General features: G+C 43.8%; 1 protein-coding gene across 2 annotated transcripts in view; it reads right to left on the bottom strand.

Moving 5' to 3' along the window:
* Positions 1-931: 931 nt before the first annotated feature.
* Positions 932-20,599, bottom strand: part of foxo3b (forkhead box O3b) — a 38,322-nt gene continuing 18,654 nt past the window's right edge. Inside the window, exons 3-4 of one of the 2 annotated variants that reach the window (XM_079180064.1) lie at positions 5,106-6,583; positions 932-4,120 (exon numbers count right to left, since the gene is read on the bottom strand). In XM_079180064.1, coding sequence (XP_079036190.1) covers positions 5,135-6,583 — 1,449 coding nt within the window. In that variant the 3' untranslated portion in view covers positions 932-4,120; positions 5,106-5,134. The remainder of the gene's footprint in view (positions 4,121-5,105; positions 6,584-20,599) is intronic. The other variant, XM_079180065.1, reaches the window with a different exon arrangement.

Genomic DNA, 20,599 nt, shown 5'->3' with positions numbered 1-20,599 from the left:
ATTGTTCACACTCGCTTGAATTTACTAGATAACCCGGAGTAATCTTTTTATGATAACAGACCTGACCTCTGGCAGAAGGGAAAGTGGCCTATTGGCTGTTCTCAACAGGCGGGAGGCCAGACGGGGAGTAAGAAGAGCTGCCCGGCCCGGGTCTGAGTTAAAATTTCAGACATGCAAGTGACCCCCATCTGTGACTGTTCCCCCTCTCCCTTTTCTCTTTTATGTTTCGCAACAACCGAGGAAAAGCACCCCGCCCGGTGTCAGGTATCAGAGGGTTGCTGTACGTCTGCTCTGGTTTAGTGCTGCCTTCCACAAAAAAAAAAAAAACATTGTGCAAGAGGACTTCCAGGAACTTGAGAGGAACACAGAGTTGTTTTGCTGTTTAGATCCCTCCAGACTGACATGAGAAGAAGATTTATCTCCTGGAGGGAGGGCGAGGATAAATTTGCTCATGCACAAGTGCTCAGACTCACACTGTTCTGGAAAACATTAGGGCAACATAACTGGTGAATTAACATCATATGTAAGGCAGGCGTTAGCTGTAACGTTTTCTTTACCGGGCTGAACGTCCCTCTCGTGGCTATACGAGCAGCTTCCACAGCAGCACTCGCGACATTAATGTAGCTCTAATACTTTCGTATTTTCACAGCACTAAAATCATTTCACAAGGACAAGGAAAGGGTGTGGAGCCTCACCAAGCTTTATTTACATGCGCACCATTTCTTATACAAACTAGATTACAATTCAAAATGGAATACACAGGAAAAATACCCACTAACATCAAGTCGAGAAGAAGCAAGATTAATAACGGAAAAGGTTCAGAGGGCGTAAGGAGGGGAGCTGGCCTGGGCCTCTAAACAATTATGAAAAAGGTCCAAGAGAAGATAATGAAAAGGAAACGTCGAAGGTGATTAAGGTATCTAGTGGTATGTTTCTTCTATTTTTTTTTTGCTTTTCTTAGCTTTAAATTTGCACGTGATGTGCTGCAGGTGTGTGTGCGTGTGTGTGTGTGTTGGGCACAAGAGGAGATAATCTGTGCATCAATGAAGCAGTATAGCACTGAGTGGTTGTGTGGAAGGCCTGCTCCACTATGACGAAGTGTAAACTATCTCCCCAAAGAGCCAAAACATTTTACACGGAATATACAAAATGTTTGGAACACCTTCCTGCGATTGAGATGTGCATTTTTATCAGGGATCGATGACCCCTGTTTGAATCGAATGGATTACAGGGTTCCCTGGATTTACCTAGTCAGACGTCTTCACAGGAGTAGTTAAGTGCTTCTAATATTTAGTACGGTCAGCGTAGATAAATCCAAATGCTTAGCAGTTCAGGTGATGGCGCAGGATTCCCCCTGCCAAGACAATGTGATAAATGCTCTGGAAATTTTAGATGTGACAGGTGCGTAGGAAATTCCAGCTCGTTGTCAGATGAGGCTTCTACCACATCGAAAGGATGACCAAACACTCACTGAGAGCACCAGGACGTTAACCTGCTGTACTCCACGTGGAATAAAACAAGTGTGAAGCCGAGGAACGTCCGTTAAGGAGGCTTTCCCTGTGTCTGCCTCGATGTACACACACTCGTAATAATAAACCCATTAACGTGGGAGGACGCAGCTCTGTAAGCCCCGATTTTAAAAAATAGAAAGTGTGTGTGTGCTTAAGTGCTAAAGACACAGGGTTCCTCTGTGAATTACAATATCTGTCGCAGGACGGCACCATTGGAAGGGTCAAGGGTTACAGCTAGGTCATGCACTAAACCTCAGATAGCACAGTAGATCATTCTAGTCAACCATGCACACACACTCCTCTGCCTTGGCCTCAAAGTGATATACACACACATCTGTACACTATTATACACAGCGGGGCATACACTTCATGTCGCTACCCCAGACAGAGAAGGGATACCAGGGTGTCCAGATGCTACAACAACGGTGCTTTCCACCATTTAAAAAATCTGGTTCAACAATTAAATCGCTGGTAACAGTGTTCCCTCCTACGGGGGGGTGTAACGTTGTTCATTACTTCTTCAACTTTACCTTCAGAGGTATCATAAAATCCAAAGGGGTCAAGTACTACATGAGTATATAAGGACATACAGCGAGTATATATGCATTTCACACAATTCATAATGCATAAATACATGCATGCATACAGTCAGCTGTGCTGTATGCACCATGAGGGATAGTGAGGGATTACACATCCTCGTGAGATTAATTCAACAGAAATAAATTCCACAGATAAACACATACACACACGCACATAAACATGTACTCAGGAGATAGAGGAAATCACCTGCAGGAGCACCAGGCGTGTCCATGAGGGGGTGGGGGGGGGGGGGGGGGGGTGGATGCGTGTCACAAGTCCGACAAGAGGAAAAAAATCTAAAGCCATAACAGCAAAACCAAAAATAACGGACCGCGTGAAGTCTTAATCCTGACGTTTATCTTCCTTCTTCATCTTGACGGCCAAAAGTTCACAGGTTACAAGTTCACAAACACAAAGCATTACTGTTTTCTATCAAGAAATGTTAAAATACCATTAGAATGTGACTTGATGTTACTTAAAATGGGAAGCCTCCCTTTCCCCCCCTGAGTGATTCTATATATGCATAAGAAGCCTCACAAGCTCATGACAAGAGAACAGCAGAGCTTAACACAGATCCCTGGTATCATTTCTTCTATCTATGTGTGTGCAACAAACGTGTGTGTGCTTGTATGTGTGTGTGTGTGTGTCGTGATTTGGCTGCCAGCATGTCCTACTGTTTGTTTCAAGTAATTTGGCAATATACATAGATAGCTTATTATTGTTGGACTCGAGAAACAAATGGCTTCTAGAGGAATGAGCCTAAAACCCTAATCCCCCCCCCCTTCTCCTCGCCGTGCTACAAATGGCTGCAGCTTTGGGCTTCTGCAGGTCGTGGGTAAAAACAGAAACAAAACGAACAAAATGCACGGCTTGCTCTCAGGGCAGGGTTCAACACTGTTTACATAGCACCTGTAACGGTGTGGAAATGTTCACAACCCTAGGACACAGGTATTCATTTTGGCTACATCATATGCAGTGATAAACGACCCCAACAGAATTCACCAGAAGTTAAGAAATCTGACAAAAGACAGACAAAATCTTTCCCTGTCCTTGAACTTTACACTGCTCTGCGCTGTACAAATATCCATGTCAGAGATTTTCTTCCTCTAGTCGTTTTTTTATATTTTTTTTACAGTTAGATTACAGATTTACAGATTTCTTTTTACAAATGATAGCAAATATTTTTGTGATATTCAGCTAATGGTAATATAACCCTCAGTATGCAACATTTAATTTAATTGAAGCAACATAATTGGAAGTGCATGGCATTGAGTTGAGCAGTTTTGACTTTTAAGGGTCCTGAAAATGTGCAAACTGGGTCAAAGAGTAGGTTGGTCTGTTGGTGTGTTTGCATGTACTGTATGCGTGGCCACTCAGCGAGTAAAGATACTCCATGTTCATCTTTCCATTTCATCAATACACTGTACAATTTCTGTAAAGACATGTATGATGCAGAAACAATGAGGATAAGACAGAAAATCCAGAAAACAAACACTGAACATTTAAAATCACCAAGAGAGAACAGAGGGATATTCTTTTTTCAACATAACACATCCCATGAAACCACTGGATCAGATTTACACCACATCGCTGCTTGATTGTTTCACTTTACACTTTCTTTCTGTCTTTTTTTTTGTGTGTTTTCAACGGAAACAACTGCTTCAGTCTTCTCTTGATATAAAGTCCTTGTATATCACCTGAAACCCCTTCTGATGAAGCAGTGTCTCTTTGATGTCAACAGAATGGGTGTCAAAGGAAAATTGCATAATTTGTGAGTTTGACATAGCTTTATTTTTGTTGCTGTTGTTGTTGTTGTTGTTGTTTCACAGGAGGCTTCGAGGGATGATGCGCAGTATCTCTGGAGTCTGTCGGATTGTTCATGGTTCACCAGTGTGGGAGCGAAGGTAAAGCTCTCAAGAGGAAGTCTTCTTCTGTAAACACAGGGTTCGTATTTTTACGTTGTGCTGATGGCAGGTTTGGCAAAAAGGATGTTGTGTGTCTGATCTTCTCTTGCACTACATAATTCAGACCTGGAGACATAAAGAACAAGATGATTATGACTGAGTATTCATAATGTACTAACTAAAAGCAAGTTAGTACAACTTTTCTGTTGCAAAGTCGGACGTTTATTAACCAAATGTCACCATTCCAGCTTTTTTTGTGCCACTCTGCTCATTTGCAGCAGTAATTTAATGTGCTTAAAGCTGCCACTGGTACTTCCTGCATGTGGCTCACAATATATGCATTTTGTGAAGGCAGAGGTAGACCTTTACCGTGAAACCAGAAGTGTTGACATTAACTTTTGCAGTTTCCATAAACAGTAGATCTTTTTGAAACTTTGCATGGATGTAATACATTCTATTACGTGTTTAACACATCTTGATGAATGAGAATGGCCCAGGAAACGAGGACTGACAATTATATCTGACTGTGTTCTCGAAAACCGTTCATCCGATCTATTTCACACTTTGCGGGCGTATTGCTGGGGACCCAATCAGCGGGGTCGGTAAAATCATAAACTAGTGGAGAAGCTTTGTTGTTTAGCAGGTCAGTTTTGGTTTGAGGAAAACAGTTGAAGTGGTTTAGTGAAGAGATGCAGAGTCTTGTAATTACGTTGAGAGAACCTTTTCCATGTGGATTTACAAGCCAATGAGTGCAGCATCGACTCTGATTCGGGCTTATGACAGCAGTTCAGAGCTTTTTCTTCAGGTCTGTATCTGTTTGCAACACCAGTAATTGTACAGCATGAAAATGAAAACAATATAGATAATACACATACACTTTCACAAGTCTAGAAAGCATGTTGGTGTATGAATATTTTCACTTAAAGCACACTATCATCAGTTCTGCACAGAGACTTCTACAGATTTTACATTCTGTAAAAAAGAACACTAGTATCGTATCTGTACATCAGATTACATGTCGGAAACCGAGTGAGGAAAGGTTGGATCAGTGCATCCCTAATTCAAGGCCACATGATTTACGCCCATGCACACAACACCCAAACATACACACCTGCTCTGCTCCTCCCCGGCCTGACCCTCTCAGCCGGGTACCCGGCTCTGAGAAGTCTGCTTGGTGTTTGTGAAATTGCCGACTCCGTTCATGTTGGCCAGAGAGTCAAAGTTAAAGTCCAGGCCATCTGCGTCCATCAGCTCGTTCCTAATGATGGAGTCCATATCACACTCCAGGCTGCTGTTGAACATGTCCAGGTCCAGATCTGTGGGGAAACGGTCCTGACAGATCCCTCCACTGCTGCCAATTGTCCCGTTTAGGAAGATCGAGGTGTCGATCTGCATGGAAGAGGAACCATTTCCTCCCAAGGGTGACAGCAGGAGCTGCTGCTTGGCATTAGCCAGAGCGTTAGCCTCGTTGGCTAGGTTCAGGCCACCGTTTAAAGACCTCAGGGAGCTCTGGTTGTGGTTGTTACTTTGAAGTATCTCCACTTGGCTGCCCTGAAGTCCTCCAGTGGTGCCAAAGGTCATTACGGGATCATTACGGAGCATGAGGCCACGACGAGAGTTCTGGGAAACGATGGCGGCAGCGCTGGCCTGTGACATCAGCGGATCAGACTGGGTCATCATGACATCGCTGTGGCTGTGACTGTCAGAGTTGAGCAGGTCTTGTAGTGTCTGACTGCCAAATCGAGAGAGGCTGATGCTGGAGAAGGAGGTCTGCTTGTTCTCCTGGATGGTCTGCATGGGGGCCGGACGCAGCGACGAGCCTGCCGTGTGGGGGCCAAAGATGGAGTTACTGTAACCATTAACTCCACCGTTAGTAGAAGTGTTGGTGGAGGGAGAGGAGGTGGTGGAAGGTGAGCCTAGCCCGTTGGATTTGGACACAAAGTTGAACCCCGGGGAACCATTTGGAGCTGTCGGCCCTGTCACGGGTGGCACCAGGTCGATGTTATCCAGCAACTCATCCATCAGGTCATCTGTGAGTCCGTCATTCAGGTTCATTGTACCTGCCAGGTCTGCAAGGCGGGGCAGCTCAGCCGGCGCAGACGTCCCGTTGGTCGTGGCGATGCCAGGAGACAGCGCTCTGCCGGGGCTGGAGTACAGCATAGGCGAGAGAGGAGGCTCGTCATCGGGCACCTCGTCTAGCTCAGGGTTGGCCAGAATGGGTGAGAGGCGACCGCTCAGTGTGCTGGCGTTGGAATTAGTGCGGGAGCGGAAGTCCGTCCAGGCGTCCAGCTCCTCGCTGCTGCGTGACGTTGGGCTTCCAGGCCACTTGGAGAGACCTGAAGGACTGTCTCCGCCGCCTTCACCAGCTGCAGCGGCTGCGGCCTGCAGTGCTGCCTTCTTCTTGGCAGCACGGCCGCGGGCCGACTTGGTGTACTTGTTGCTGTTGTCCATTGACACAGCACGGCGGCGGGGAGCCTTGCCACCCTTCCCTCCCTCTGGGTTGATCATCCACCAGGAACTCTTCCCTGTCCCCTCGTTCTGTACGCGGATGAAGCGGCTGTGAAGGGAAAGATTGTGCCGGATGGAGTTCTGTAACACAAAGCAGAGAAAGAGAAGAGACTGTGTTAAGTGACGTGTGTAAAATCCTTTTGAATCAATCGCTCAAACAATGACATGAATATTGATTTGTTCTGTTCTTTCTCTCCTTTTACCAATACAACATTCAATGAATACCTCTCATTAAGTCCAACGAAACCGATCCATAAACAACCCAGTACTACGGATTCTGCAGCAATGTAAACAGTTGCTCTGGTGATTAGACACACAAACAACAAAAAAATCCAATTGTTTCAATTGTTCATCCCCTAAATAGACAGGAACACATTAACGTGTTGCAGCACTTAGCGCTGATGTCTGCATGGTTCCCCTGTAGCTTTTGTGTAGTGGTTATAAAGGAGACAGTGGTCTATAATCAAGCGTCTCCTCGATTATGAATGACACATACAAAGAGCCCCTGTGTTGCTTAAGGAGCTCGTTCTGTGTCGGATCACGTGTGTTTGCGTGCGAGTCTTGTCTGGTGTTTATTGATCAACTCTGAGCTCCTTCCTTGTGTGAGCCCTAGAGGCTCATTGTGGGGGAACTGGTGCACATGATCAAGCGTTTTACTCACGACACAGAGACGTATGTACACATTGAACTACCATACAACATCCCTGTTGTATCACTGACTCTCTTTCTTATTTCACACTTTGCTAGAAGGCACTATTTAAACAGGAGTAGTTCTTGTAAGTTTTATGGTTGCGCGCCATTATTGGTTTCCATTTGCACAATATAAAGCATTCACAAAACATGTTTACAACTGCAGAGAAGTCATTCCAACTCCGTCGCTACTCATCTTCACTGATCGATTAGTGTGGAGTCAATGGCGGATTGTATGATGTAAGCTCTGGCTTTGCAGTTATTGAAGACTCAAAACTCCCAACGACACTTGATCTGTAAATTAGACCCATGCACATGAGCATCTAGACAACCCTCTGTTAACACCAACGCACACACATGCACCCACACAGACACACACACACACACACACACACACACACTCTCAGCCATCTGGTTACTCAAGAAGACATCATTTCATGGTTCTTGTGTGACAGCATAATGACGATACACAAATAATGAAACAAACATGCACAAACGTTTGGTCACATTGTCAAATATGAACTCGATTAGACATAGTTATAAACCTTTATAAACCTGCATTTGAAGGTCAATTGATGTATATGGTTATGACCTCGTTGATTTAACTTCTGTCTCAAGCATTTCCTAAATTTCTGCTTCTCCTTTTTCCTCTTTTTGTGCCCAACAACCTACTGAAGGCCTCATTAAATTCATTGTTTTGCCTCAGTCTCCTCTCTCCATACCCCCTTCCTCTTCCGCAGTTTGTGTTGTTTCACAAACACATAGCTCTTATGAGCCCTGAGGGACTCTGGGGCTATGCTATATCCTCCCATATAAACAACCCAACCGCCATCCACAACATGCAGGCATTTTCCCCTCTGTTTTCCTCCCTTGTATATTTTTACTCCCTGACACGGAACAGATTTCTGGGTTCCAATTTTCGAAGGCCAAAATCCTCGAGTTTTTGTGGGAATCACAATATTGTTTTCCACGAAGCAGTCCCGTCTTTCCTGAGCAACAGTCTACAGACAATTTAGTCTGGATTGTTTTTCTGGTCTGAGGCAGTTCAATCAGAGAGGAGAAAGAGAAGCTTAAGTTACTGTTCTGAATGCTGCGTTAGCAGGATAAGAAAGTTGGATCTCTGGAGGCCCGACTGAACCTATGACCCTGTGTGAGTGTTTGTTTTCGAGCATTCATCTGTGTGTTTTTGATAGTTATGTGGAAATGCCCGGGTTTTTCCATTTGCAAAATGCGTGTTTGAGTGTTTTGCCATTGCAACGTTTTTACAAAAAAAACATACAAAGTTAATCATGAATGTGGATGTGAATGAGCATTTCCCAAGTGTGCGTGTGTTTGTGTCTATTCTGTGCAATGAGGTAAGATGAGAAGCGATACCAGGGAGACCAGTGTTTATCCTCTGCCAGCGTCTCTCGAGGCATGACCTAATGCTGCTTTATTACAGGACATTTTACACACAGCACAGCACATATACTGGCTAAAAGTTTGCGGCTGCCAAAGAGATGAAAAATACAGGCAGGAGATAGACTTTGTAAAGGAAAAAGAGAACTTTTGGAGGGATGAATGAGAGCAGAATGAATGGAATGCGAGTTTCCTTCTCCCGCTGCTGTAAACATTTACCTGCCAGCTCCTGACACTTCATCAATCCTTCTCCCTCGCTTCATCCCACACCACCTTTATCCGTGCACCGCCCCACTCCCTCCACCCAGCAAAGCCACTTGTTTAATGTTTCTCTTTTCCGTGCCACTGCTCGTATCTTTCAAATGTCAGGTGAGATATTTCTAACTGGATGGAGCAGCACAAAAAAAAGGAAACGGGACATCTGCAAGCGACGCATGGACGGTGATAAATAGAGGAAAAAATTGGGTGCCAAGTGAAAATGTGTGAGTGATGGTGAGAAAGAGGGTGAGAGGAGGATGATTGCAAGATGAAAGAAAGAAAACTGTGCCTGGTATGTATCAGTATTACATGTGGTGTATGTGTGTAGTACATGGTAGTAGTAGATCCTCTCACATAAGGCTACACTTCCTCACAAACCATGTAATGATTATTCTTGTTATTCTGGATCATTTCCTAGATATATTTTCTGCAAAACACACATTTTTCAAAGGTTCAAGCACCACAAGCAAAATTGTATTCACCTTAATGGTATTGGAAAGAAGCATGTTCTGTACATAAAAATATGTTGTTTTATTATTTTAGTGGACTGAGCTCAGTCCACTGTTTTGACATTTCCTTTGCTTCACATTTCATGTAGACATTCAGTCTCTCCTGCAGACCACAAGGTCTATTTTCTGGCTGCCATGATTCTGACTGTATCTAATGACAAAGTCAATCATATTATTTATGTTACTTTATGTTTTGTTATTTGCAGAATGTATGCACTCTATGAGTATGTGTGTGTACATGTCACATCGCAGTGCTAGTGGGATGCTGTATGCTTACTAGTGTAGCTCCTCTGGGATATTCCCGAAGCCCACTGGGACAGCAGCTCTGATTCATAACTCCTACTATGCGGCAACAGCAGATAAATAACACACACATACACTAACACAGCTTGTGTTTTTTTTCTTTCTCGACCTAATTTGTCCCTCCCTTTTTCCTGTTTTGTACCCTCCACCTCATTCTCTCTCATTTGAGCATTTATCTCAGAGATCTAGATAACACATCTGGGCCCTGTCTCACAAGTAGATTAGTGAACTAACTTTGGATTCATTTGTCTAACAAATGTCTTTACTTTGAATATTAATACCTGCCTGGCAACCTCACAGTAACAACTCCAGGAAGTCACTGAGCCCGGCCAACAAATATTTAAAAAATAAAACATTCAAGAAATGTGTTAATTAGAGGTGCTGTTAGGTGGATTTTGTTACGTTCAGACAGAGCCGGAATATTGGTTTCTATTGGATTTTATGCTAAGCTAACTGGCTGCTAGCTGTAGCTTCATATTGAGTGTACAGACATGAAAGTGATCTTTTCATCGAGCTCTCGGCAAGGAAGCAAGCGCATGTATTTCCCAAAATGTCAAACTATTTCTTTAATCGGTCGGGAAAACTGGTCTAAAGAGCCAACTGTTCATGAGACCGGTTATCCAGGTTCACCAGTGCAACATTTTTGAAGCAAACAGATTCAAAGAAAGCCAGACGAAGCTGAACTCACTTCGTGAGACAGGCCCCAGCTGTGTGTGTGTGTTTTTGTGGTGTGTGTGTGTGTGAGCGCGCGCACCAGCTGCAGCCAAAGCTCAGGAACACAGAGGCCTTTTTGTCTGTCAGCAACATGTGGGAACAATTAATCACTGTCAGCAACCACGCTAGGAATCTCTCTCTCCTTTCTCTCATTATTCAGATTTTTGTAGGTGCGTAGGTGGGAACTCCTATATTTGCATTTATGTTAATCTAAATGTAGAAATTGTGTGTACATTGATTTTTTCTTTTAAGGGGGAATTTTAAGAAGATTTTAAACTGATGTGAGGGAATGATATCAATTTAATACCCCATATGCACGTTGTAATATAATAATAATACCTCAGACCACTGAGGTTACTCAAAGCAGGTTCCTCTGATTGGTGCAGAAGATTCTGAGAGTGCTTTCTAATAGGTTGTAGCTGTCCTCGCTCCATCAGTGGTGATTGGTGGAGTGAAATGGGTTTGCGTAGCCAGGCAGTACAGAAAAGGGAGGGTCTGCATGGTGTTGCAAGTGAATTTCATCACCCAGCTACAGCACATATCTGAACTCAAATGTATGAACTGGGTCAGTATCACTTTGCCAGGTTCCTGTACTGTGTTTGTGCCTGAGAGAATCATTTTACTGGTCAGCCCAACCCAGATACAACCTTCCCCGCCTGTAAGAAAATGCAGAGGAAAAATACAACAAAACCCCTCAACACACACACACACACACACTCACACACTCACAGCTCTTCATGGGTTGTGCTACAGGAAAGCGTTGGGTCAGAGGGTACAGTTTCACAGAGCCAGGAGACAGCAATGTGTCAAAGGTCAAAGTGCTTTGAGGTTGCAGCTCTCGCCTGAAACGTTAGCCCCGCCCCCTTGACCCTGCTGCCACTGCTGTGATTGGACCAACTATGTGACCTGAACCTCACACCTCTGTTGTATTTAACCATCCACTGACACAGTGCGTGTGTGTGTGTGTGTGTGTGAGTCCTGGCCAAACATAACCACGCTTTCAACCATTATGTAAACCAGCTCTAATCTGAGTCTAATGTCAACAGTGGCCGCTGCTGGGTCCAGCAGACAGCTTGTGCAATATTAGTTACCATTTAAGACAAGGGACTGACAATGGGCTGTGGGGAAAATAATGCTTGTTTTGCACTGAAGTGTTCTTTCTTTAAAGAATGGAAACAATATTAACTTTGTGCAAACAGGTGACGGGAAGCAAATGAGCCAGATACACGATGACTTTTAAATGTGATAAAAGCAAACATAACAGGTAGAGACAAAAGAGCTCATTGATTTTTAGAAAGAGAGGAAGAATTCTATTCATGAATTTGCACCTTCTCTCTCAAATATTCCAATCAATCAATAAATCGACAAAGACACAAACAAGAGCCTTGGCCTAAGATTGTTTAGCCACAATTACATGTCATATTTGATTTGTGTAACTCTTAAAGCCCTGTTGGCCGTCGGTGAGTGTCTGTGGCCTCAGTTTCTGTGGTGTGTCTCGAACTGTTGGCAGTTGGCACTAGTCGGCTCTTGTCGGAGACTTTTCAGCCGAGCATGTTGAATCGGCGGTGGAGGCCATCGGCGAGAGAAATCACTCTGATTGACTGTTCGGCTTAAGCAAAACAGAAGTCAGGAAAGAAAGAAAGCAAACGAGTAAAGTGAAGAGGGCACACAAAGAAGGTTCTTTTCAATTTTCATCTCATCTGGTCATTCCGATACACATCTATTTTTAAAAACGCGGTGGGGATTAGAGTACACACATGCAGTTCACAAAACCAGTGTTCAGTTTGCCTTTCTGTGCAGATGACACACTTGTTATGTGGCTACAGATTTATGTTGCGCGTTCCCTCGCAGCCACGTGGACGTGAAAACCATGAGCCTCAAGTCGGAGAGCAGAGCGGTGAAAGTGTAACGAGGTGGCGTGAGGTGGAGTCGTAGATGTCTTTGACACGTACAAGGCAGTTTATAAATCAACAGCCTGGCTGGTCTGCGCGAACGAGTCCGGGAGAGGATGGTTATTTATACTGTGACCCTTCACTAACACACAAATGCACACAAAAACACACACGCAGACGCACGTTGGGTCCAGGTTCCAGCTGCCCTGAGCTCTGGACTGCAGACAGAACATTCCATTCTCTTCAATCATACGTGCTTTTTCCCGGCCAGCGGCTGGGTGTCTCTCCGCTAGTGTGTGTTTAAGTTTTATTTATCTGTGTGTGTGTGTGTGTGTGTGTGTGTGTGTGTGTGTATGCGTGTGCGTGTTTATACACTGGACGGGGATCTGGAACTTGGCAGAAGGAATCCTGTTCCCCTCATTCTGCTTATATTTCTACTCTTATTCCCCCCCTCTGCTCCTCTTTTTGTGAATAGATTACGGTCTTCATTGGAATGCAAACACACACACACACACACACACACACACACACACACTTTAAACATCAAATCAATTCAGGAAATAGATCTATCTAATCTATGATGCCTTATTGAGACTGACAAATCCATCGCTATGGTGTGAACAGCAATATCGAGTTCCTCTTAGAATTAAATTGCAGTTCAAGTGAACACACACACACACACACACACAAACATGCACACACACTGCTTCCCAAGCGCTGTGACCTTGTTAAGTCACGAAAAAGCCTGGTCTTGTCATCACCGAGAACCTACTACTGCAATGTCGACCTCTCTCTTTCTGTCACTCCCATCTGCCTCCCTCCGTCTCTTCTCTCGCCTGCGTGCAGCGTGTCCCGCGTTGTGTAAGGCCACATGCTCAAAGAAGTCCTTGTTTACTCTTACGTTTCCTCCAATCAGTTGGCCTGAGGTGGGGTAGCTAGCCAACCCAGCCCCCGTAAAACAGCCAATCAGTGCAGGCCGCTGAAAAGGCATGGCTAGTCACGTTACCCTTTGTAACCCTAGTAACGGGACTAGCGTCAGAGCTGGACGGTCACCTCAGCTGCTTTGGAGCGTTGGCTCACGGTCACAGTGGAAAGTTAAGCACACAGACACACTGGAAGGAGAATCAAGGATACAAAAGCAAGAAGAAGCAGCAGGGAAATCGATCACTACATATTTTCATGATTTGGCTCCTGAGAAAGGACAAAAACTAATCTAATTTCTGTCATTCACGCAAAGAATTGTGCCAGCGTCAGTGGTTGTTGACAAACACACTGTACATTACTCAGTACAGGACATGTACGCTTTACTTTGGAACAACACAGGACATCCCTGCTGGGCTTTATCAACCCGAGTTCCAGGACACGGCGTCCTTAAGCTACAGAGCAACATGCCTGCCAAGAACACACACGCACACACGGACAACAGACACATTTCAGCAAAGACGAAAGACGGCGTATTCAGACGGAGAGACAGAAGGAGAAACAGGCTTAACAGAGTAAAGCAGCAGTGAGGATAGTTACTGAAACAACGCGTCCAAACATAACAATAATATGTTAATATTTATGTATTTCACTTTTTCTATATTGGCATACCAAACCTAAGTACTGGGGCGGGGAAGTTGAGTCAAATATTTTGCAGTTTAGAAACTGTTTAACCAAATGGGAGTTTGTGTTTTTTAGCAATCTAGCAAATGGAATACCAGGCACATTACAATACTTTCACACATTGATCCTTAATATGCAACATAGCCCACAATGACCTATGGGATAACTACTTTGATATATATTGTTTCTGGTAGAGAAATCTCTATTGTTTCATGGTACTTCAGATACCATCATAATGTCCCTTCTTGCACAGTTTACCAAACAGGAGCTCCTTTTTCAGAAAAATGACAATTTTATCCGTCAAACTCTTTCGATCTGTTATGAAAATAAAAATACACTCTAGGGTACAGTACTGAAGGGAAACCATCTGCTAGTCAATAAATACAACCAGAGGCAAACATGCTCTTAATATTTTGGCGACAAACTGCTGGTGGATTTCAAATAGTTCATTTGCTGTGCGACATTAATGTTGTTTGGGTTTGACTGTGGGGTTGGGTAGACAGATCCTGTGCCCCGGCTTTATCAGGATGCCGCAGCCTGCCCTTTTTAAGAACTTGAACTATTTCAACATCTGAAGTCTAAAAATAGACGGGGACCAGAGGGCAAGTCTGCTAGCGACGATTATCGTATTTATCTCGGCGTAAGAGCGTGCTGATGACAGATGCACTCTAATACACACAGAATGAAAGCACAGCGTTGTGGTGCATAACGTACATGAGTATATAGAGACAAGGGTAAAAAAAGACAGGGGAGGCCGACCACCAAACGATCCCAATGGTATGCATTACAGAGCTTTTCTATGTGAACAGGTGATTAATGAGACCTTCAAACTGTGTGTGTGTGTGTGTGTGTGTGTGTATGTGTGTGAGGGAGATTGAGAGGCATTGAGGGAGACAGAGTGAGATAAAGAGTATAGGGGGAAGACAGAGAGATAGAGAACAAGAGGGCACCCTTAGTATTAAGACTAGCAGGGTGTCTACATGATTAATTACATCTCTGCGCGATACGAGCAGCACCGAGGAGTGGAGGGATAGAGGGAGAGAGGGATAGAGGGAGAAGGGCGGAATCATTCATAATTATCAGGAAGAGGAATGTTGCTATTCCTGTGGGAAGACATGGTGCGGGTGACAAGGAATACCTTCGGGAAATGAGCCTGCCATCTACACCTCAACCCACAGACCTATTTCAAGGACAATGGAGTAGAGAAGTGGGCGGATTTATTTTGAGCATTCTGGGGTTTGAAAGTTGAAGTCCTGTTCGGTTTCTGCATAGACAATGACTGGCAGCTGGAGAACTTCCTAGGCTTCAATGAGATGAAAATCTCCTGGTTCAACCACGGAGCAACTGCGGTGAAAGACCTCTGGCTCAATAAGGAAATACGCAAAGATATAAGTCGTTATCATGCATGCTTGTCGCCATTGTAGGTGCCAGGCGAGCTATTTGGGAAGATGGCATCTCCATTCTTACTGCCTACAAAGCTCTGATTGGTTGATTGTTTCTTCAACCAGTAGAAGAAGCCATCAATGAGCTTAACAGTATGATTCACCTATTTCATTCATCAGCTAATAGCTTTATTATTGGTACATTTACGAATGCTTCATAGACCAGTCCCGTGTTTCATAGTGGAGGAAAATGTAGGTTGTCGTTGAAATTGAACTTTGAGATGATTAAGATGATGTATTTGAATAGCGAAAGGAAAAGCAGGAGATGGCAGGTCAGGGGAAAGAGAAGTGGAGGGGACAGAGGGAAGAAATGCTGTTTTTATGTGGGTGAGGGGTTGACTGAGAGCTTTTGCCTCCCGTAGCACCACTCTGCCCTGGGTGCATACTTTTTAGACCAGCTTGAGTTCTGCACAGGACACAATTGTAGATTTATGGATTACACCGGGAATATGAAATAGATTTATGTGAGATCTGTGCCTGAGATTTTTCTGTGGAGATGAAGTTTTCCGCCTGAATGAATCCCTTTGAAACTCAGAATGTTGAGTTTTCTTAGTAACCCAAAGTCATTTAATTTCTTGTCAATGGCAGGAAATCTTCTGCACACACATGAAATGACAAATTTCTTCCTGACTGGTATCTTATAGCGATCCTATGTCTTGTGATGTTTTTGATACTGTATCGATTTTTAATTAATAGTTTATATCTATTTTTTTCTATTATATTCACCATGAATGGAAAAAGACATGTAGGTGAAAAAATTACGACTTCACCTCACATTATTGGTAGAAAATCAAGAAAAGATGTATCAATCACATAATTCTGTTACACAATATTATGTTTATTACCAGCGTGACAGCGAAGCTGGTGTTGTTTTCACCTTCTGAGTCTGTGTGTGTCTGTGTGGACAGATTCTTTCATGTTTCGGGGCCTCTAGAAATCCTTTAAATGAATCAATCTGAAAAGGAAAACTTCTCACAACTCACGTCCAAACTAACCCCCTCACCTGTGACAAGTAAAGTAAACTTTGGCAAAAAGTTAGGGGCCCACGGCCTTACATACTGCAATGTCTTGGGAGTCAAATTTAAAGATAACTAGTTCATGCTGACATGTGGAGCCACCAATGTGAAACAACTACCTCTTGCAGTAGAGGTGTTGATAGTAGGCATGATGTCACGGTTAACGACACTCGTAAGTGAATTAAAGCCAATGAAATGCCCTTCACGTTATGTAACGTGTGCAAATGCCCTGCAGCATACCGTGCCTTTCTCTTCAACTTTTTTAGGTGTATTCAGTAATCAAGCTGAATGGACACACTGACACTAAAAGACACAAACACCTTTGCCACTGACTTTCCCTCTGTGCATTTCAGTATGTCCACATGTTATTTATCATTACAGTGGTCTGCTTGATTTACCTTTGCTCTGGTGTGTGTGTGTGTGTGTGCGCTGTCCCTTTGACCCTGTGTTTCCACAACACAGCCTTCTTAAGGCCCCAAGGCTGTATCTAGGCCACGCCCACGGGACTTAGTTTTGGCTTAAGGAGGCGTCGTCTCATCTGTCCACGTACGCGGTTTAATGACCTATCAAACCTTCAATTAACTCCGCTGAAGGTGAGCTATGATCTCATTGAAACAGATTACGGCAATAATAGCATTACGCATAATCATGTTGGCTAACTAAACAGTGGGCCACCAATCTAGTTTGAGCCTGAGTGTTCGGAACCCAAGGGTGCCGGTTCTTGTTTGTAATGTGTGTATTCGTGCGTGCTAGGTGTGTGTATGTTTTGAGTTTTGGTGCAGTGGTGGATTTCACATCTGGGTCGGATTAGTGTCGGGGCCCCGCTGGTGTTCATGGGGCTATTCGCTCTAATGGTGCTAAAAACAGAAACGGTACACATTACACAAGTTGACACACACACACACACACACACGCTATACTGATTCTTAACGTATGCTGTTCAATGACACATATTAAAGGATAATTCCTGTTTATTAAAACTTGGGTTTTATTTTTTTTATTGTTAGCCATCATTCCTAGTTGGGCTCACCAGGTTAATTTCTGAGATCTGGGAAATCTGACTTTCCTAAAAATACGCAGGAAACACAATCAGACAGTTTAAACAAACTTAATTTGAAGTGAAAACGAAGGGAAATCATATATGTTTTCCCCCAAACTGTCCACTGTAAACACCGGTCTCAGTTTACAGTCAGACTTAGTTCAACTTTAACCCACCGCACCCACTGTAGTTATGGGATGAGGAATTATTTTGGGTGCACTGTCTTTCTGTTTTACAACCAATTAGTGTAGTTAAAGTAATTTAGCTAAAAGATTAAGTTGCAATAAACCAGAGATTTTCCTTTTTATGTTTTAAACTAAACCTTAGGTGCTAAGTGATAGTGATGAATGATGGTGCAGACTCGGTGTAGAGCTGTCTTTAAGTTTCATTTTCAAGATTTATACCAGTTTAAGAGCTGAGCCTGCTGATTTAATACTGAGCTATTAGTGCAAGCGAGAGCACTTATGTAGAAAATTTGACTTGTTTCCATTCAATCCATCTCCCATTCTCTCAGGCTCAGAATCTATAGGTCAGTTTAACTCGCCTGACCTTAATTCACGACACCTCTGAACTAGAAAGTATTTCTGTTTGACCGTGTGTGTTTGTGTGTGTTTGTGTGTGAGCCTCATTCTTAGCTGATGTCAGCATTTCCAGGCATGTCAGCCCTGAGCAGCTGGAGAAAGGGAGGGAGGAGGTGATTTTTGACACACGTACACTGACTCAGTGTATCCGTATCCCTGAGTGTGTATTTTATGTGTGTGTTTTAGCATGGGGTGAGATCCTAACCTTTGTAAGGAAAACACTCAATGGCTGACACACACACACACACACACACACACACACACACACACACACACACACACACACACACACACACACACACACACACACAGTAAGGCAGACAGACAGTTAAGACACAGACAAACGCACACACTTTGTGAGAGTTTTCTCTCAGCAACAGCGAGCCTCTTCCTTAACCTCTGTAGGGTCCGCCCTTTTGAGGAGTCACATGACTTCCTGCTTTGAGACAAAAAGGAAGGAGAGCAGCAGTTTGTCTTCACTCTCTGCTCTTTTTCTCCTGTTATTCTGACCTGGGTTTGGACATGCATTTTGTAGTTTGTCTCAGGACTGGTGTGATCACTCCGGTCTTCTCCAATTACTGCATCACTTCCTGCAAAACTGTTCTCAGAGGATCCTTTGAAAAGCTATCGTTTCATGACCGCATAAACCCACCCCACCGGTTTCTGTGCATGCATGTGTCTGTTTGTCCAATATGATTATGCTTGAACATGTATGCATCATTGGAGCTTTTGTGTGTCTGTGTGTGTGTGTGTGCACAAACGTGTGCGCCCAAGCGTTTGTTTATACAGGTCTACTTGCGTGTGGAGCACGTTTCTGTTAAGCTCATTAATCATTGCCAAAGGAGATGATGATGATGACGTAGCCGTGGTGCCTCCACTCTGCTGTGTCAGCTTAAATCTGCACGTCCTCCTCGCCTTAATTCAGCCACTGTTGCATATGCATTTATCTTTTTATTAGGTCTCTGCTCACAATATATGACTTTTCATCTCCATGTCTTACCATGTTTACAATCAGTTCACTCTCAATGTAAATAGAATAGGTCCAGTTTGTATGCCACCTCTGCTTTTAGATATTTTACTGATCTGATCTGTCTGCACCTGTCGTTAAGGCTTTCTGGTGTGCCAATGTATCTGTATCAATTATTACATGTTGAGATTATTTACTGCAGAAAGAGACAACGCAATAATGGGACAACTGTGCTGCCAGGATACTTCATTCTTCTCAGTCATGCTACTCTTTTATGGCATTTTGTTTTTTTGACAAAAAAAAAAGTACCCAAAGGAGAATGACAGGAAGTCTGGGAGAGAAAGAGAGGACATGCTGGAAAGGTTATGAGCAAGATTGCAAGGAATTTTCAAATATGCATCTCCGTCCAAAGGGACCCACCACTCCTTCTAATGTCTCATTCGCCCACTCTTTTGATTTCTTTCTTCCACTTCGCAGAATGTACAGCCAATTACATTCTTCACCACTTGGAAGCCAAGCTGTTTCTTCCATGAAAAAAGCATTGAAGCAAATTAAGCTCCATGTTTTTGTTCATATTCTGGACGTTATCATTAATTTCCATCGCCTGGCTAAATTCAAACGCCACCTTTTCCGTCCTCGCTGCTTGAAGTGAACTTCAATGCCATGGTGACAGTGTTGGAATTTCATTAGCCAATCAGACTGTATATTGTTATCAGGTCTCAGTATTTATTTTGGACCCAAGGGCGGCGTGAACCTAAATACCCCCATGCTGTAGGGGGTTATTTGAGGGTACGCGAATGGGCATCTGAGCCCCAATTTAGCCTGAGCACAGAGGGTTCAGTGGGGATGCAAGAGGCCCTCCTCTGCCTTCCTTCATCCTTCTCTTTGTCTTCGCTCTCTCAGGCGCTCACAGCTTAGAGCTTGGCTTCATACATGACAATACACACACAAACCCACTTACTGTTCACAGGTCAGGCTGGAATTTCCTTACACCCAATAGCATGTTATGCAAATCCACGAGGATACACACACACACACACACACACACACACACACACACACACACACACACACACACACACACACACACACACACACACACATATACAGTCAGGTGAACAGTGGCCTCTATTGAATCAGAGTGTCCCCTCCCACCGTCTCTCCAGTCGAGCTCTTTTCCCCACACGCAGCACTTTGTATTTATACTACCCCGCTATTAATAGACCACTGGCAACCACACTGCTACCCCTTCTGTCTCCTGTGTCGGTGTAGAGTGTGTATTTTTGTTTTGCATGTGCGGCCACCAAAAGTAGTTTCCTTTTTTTGGGCCCTTGCTATGTTTAACTTTTGTTTTGAAGGATTCTCATTCTGAGATGTGCGTGCATGCATTTGTGTTGGCATGGCAGGAAGCAATGGTCTCGCAGGTAATCAACCTCATCTAAGCTGAGGCTGACGGCATTACCCAGAATGACCAGCTAGTGACACAGTGATATCAGTGCACTTCCTCTGACGTCACCTGGGGAAATAAACGAAATTACAGAGTGTGATGCCCAAATGAAAATGTAAGTGTTACAGTTCGTGAGATTTTGGAGACTAGAGTGAGTTTGGGGAGGCTAAAGGGGGATGGAGGGAGTGATAGAAGGGTTTAGCTGTGGTCTGATCTCTTTAATCTACTGTACAGGC

Source organism: Pholis gunnellus (genome assembly GCF_910591455.1).
Source record: "Pholis gunnellus genome assembly, chromosome: 19".
NCBI lineage: Eukaryota > Metazoa > Chordata > Actinopteri > Perciformes > Pholidae > Pholis > Pholis gunnellus.
Note: the sequence above shows the minus strand (reverse complement) of the source record. Positions and strands in the feature narration are given on the sequence as shown.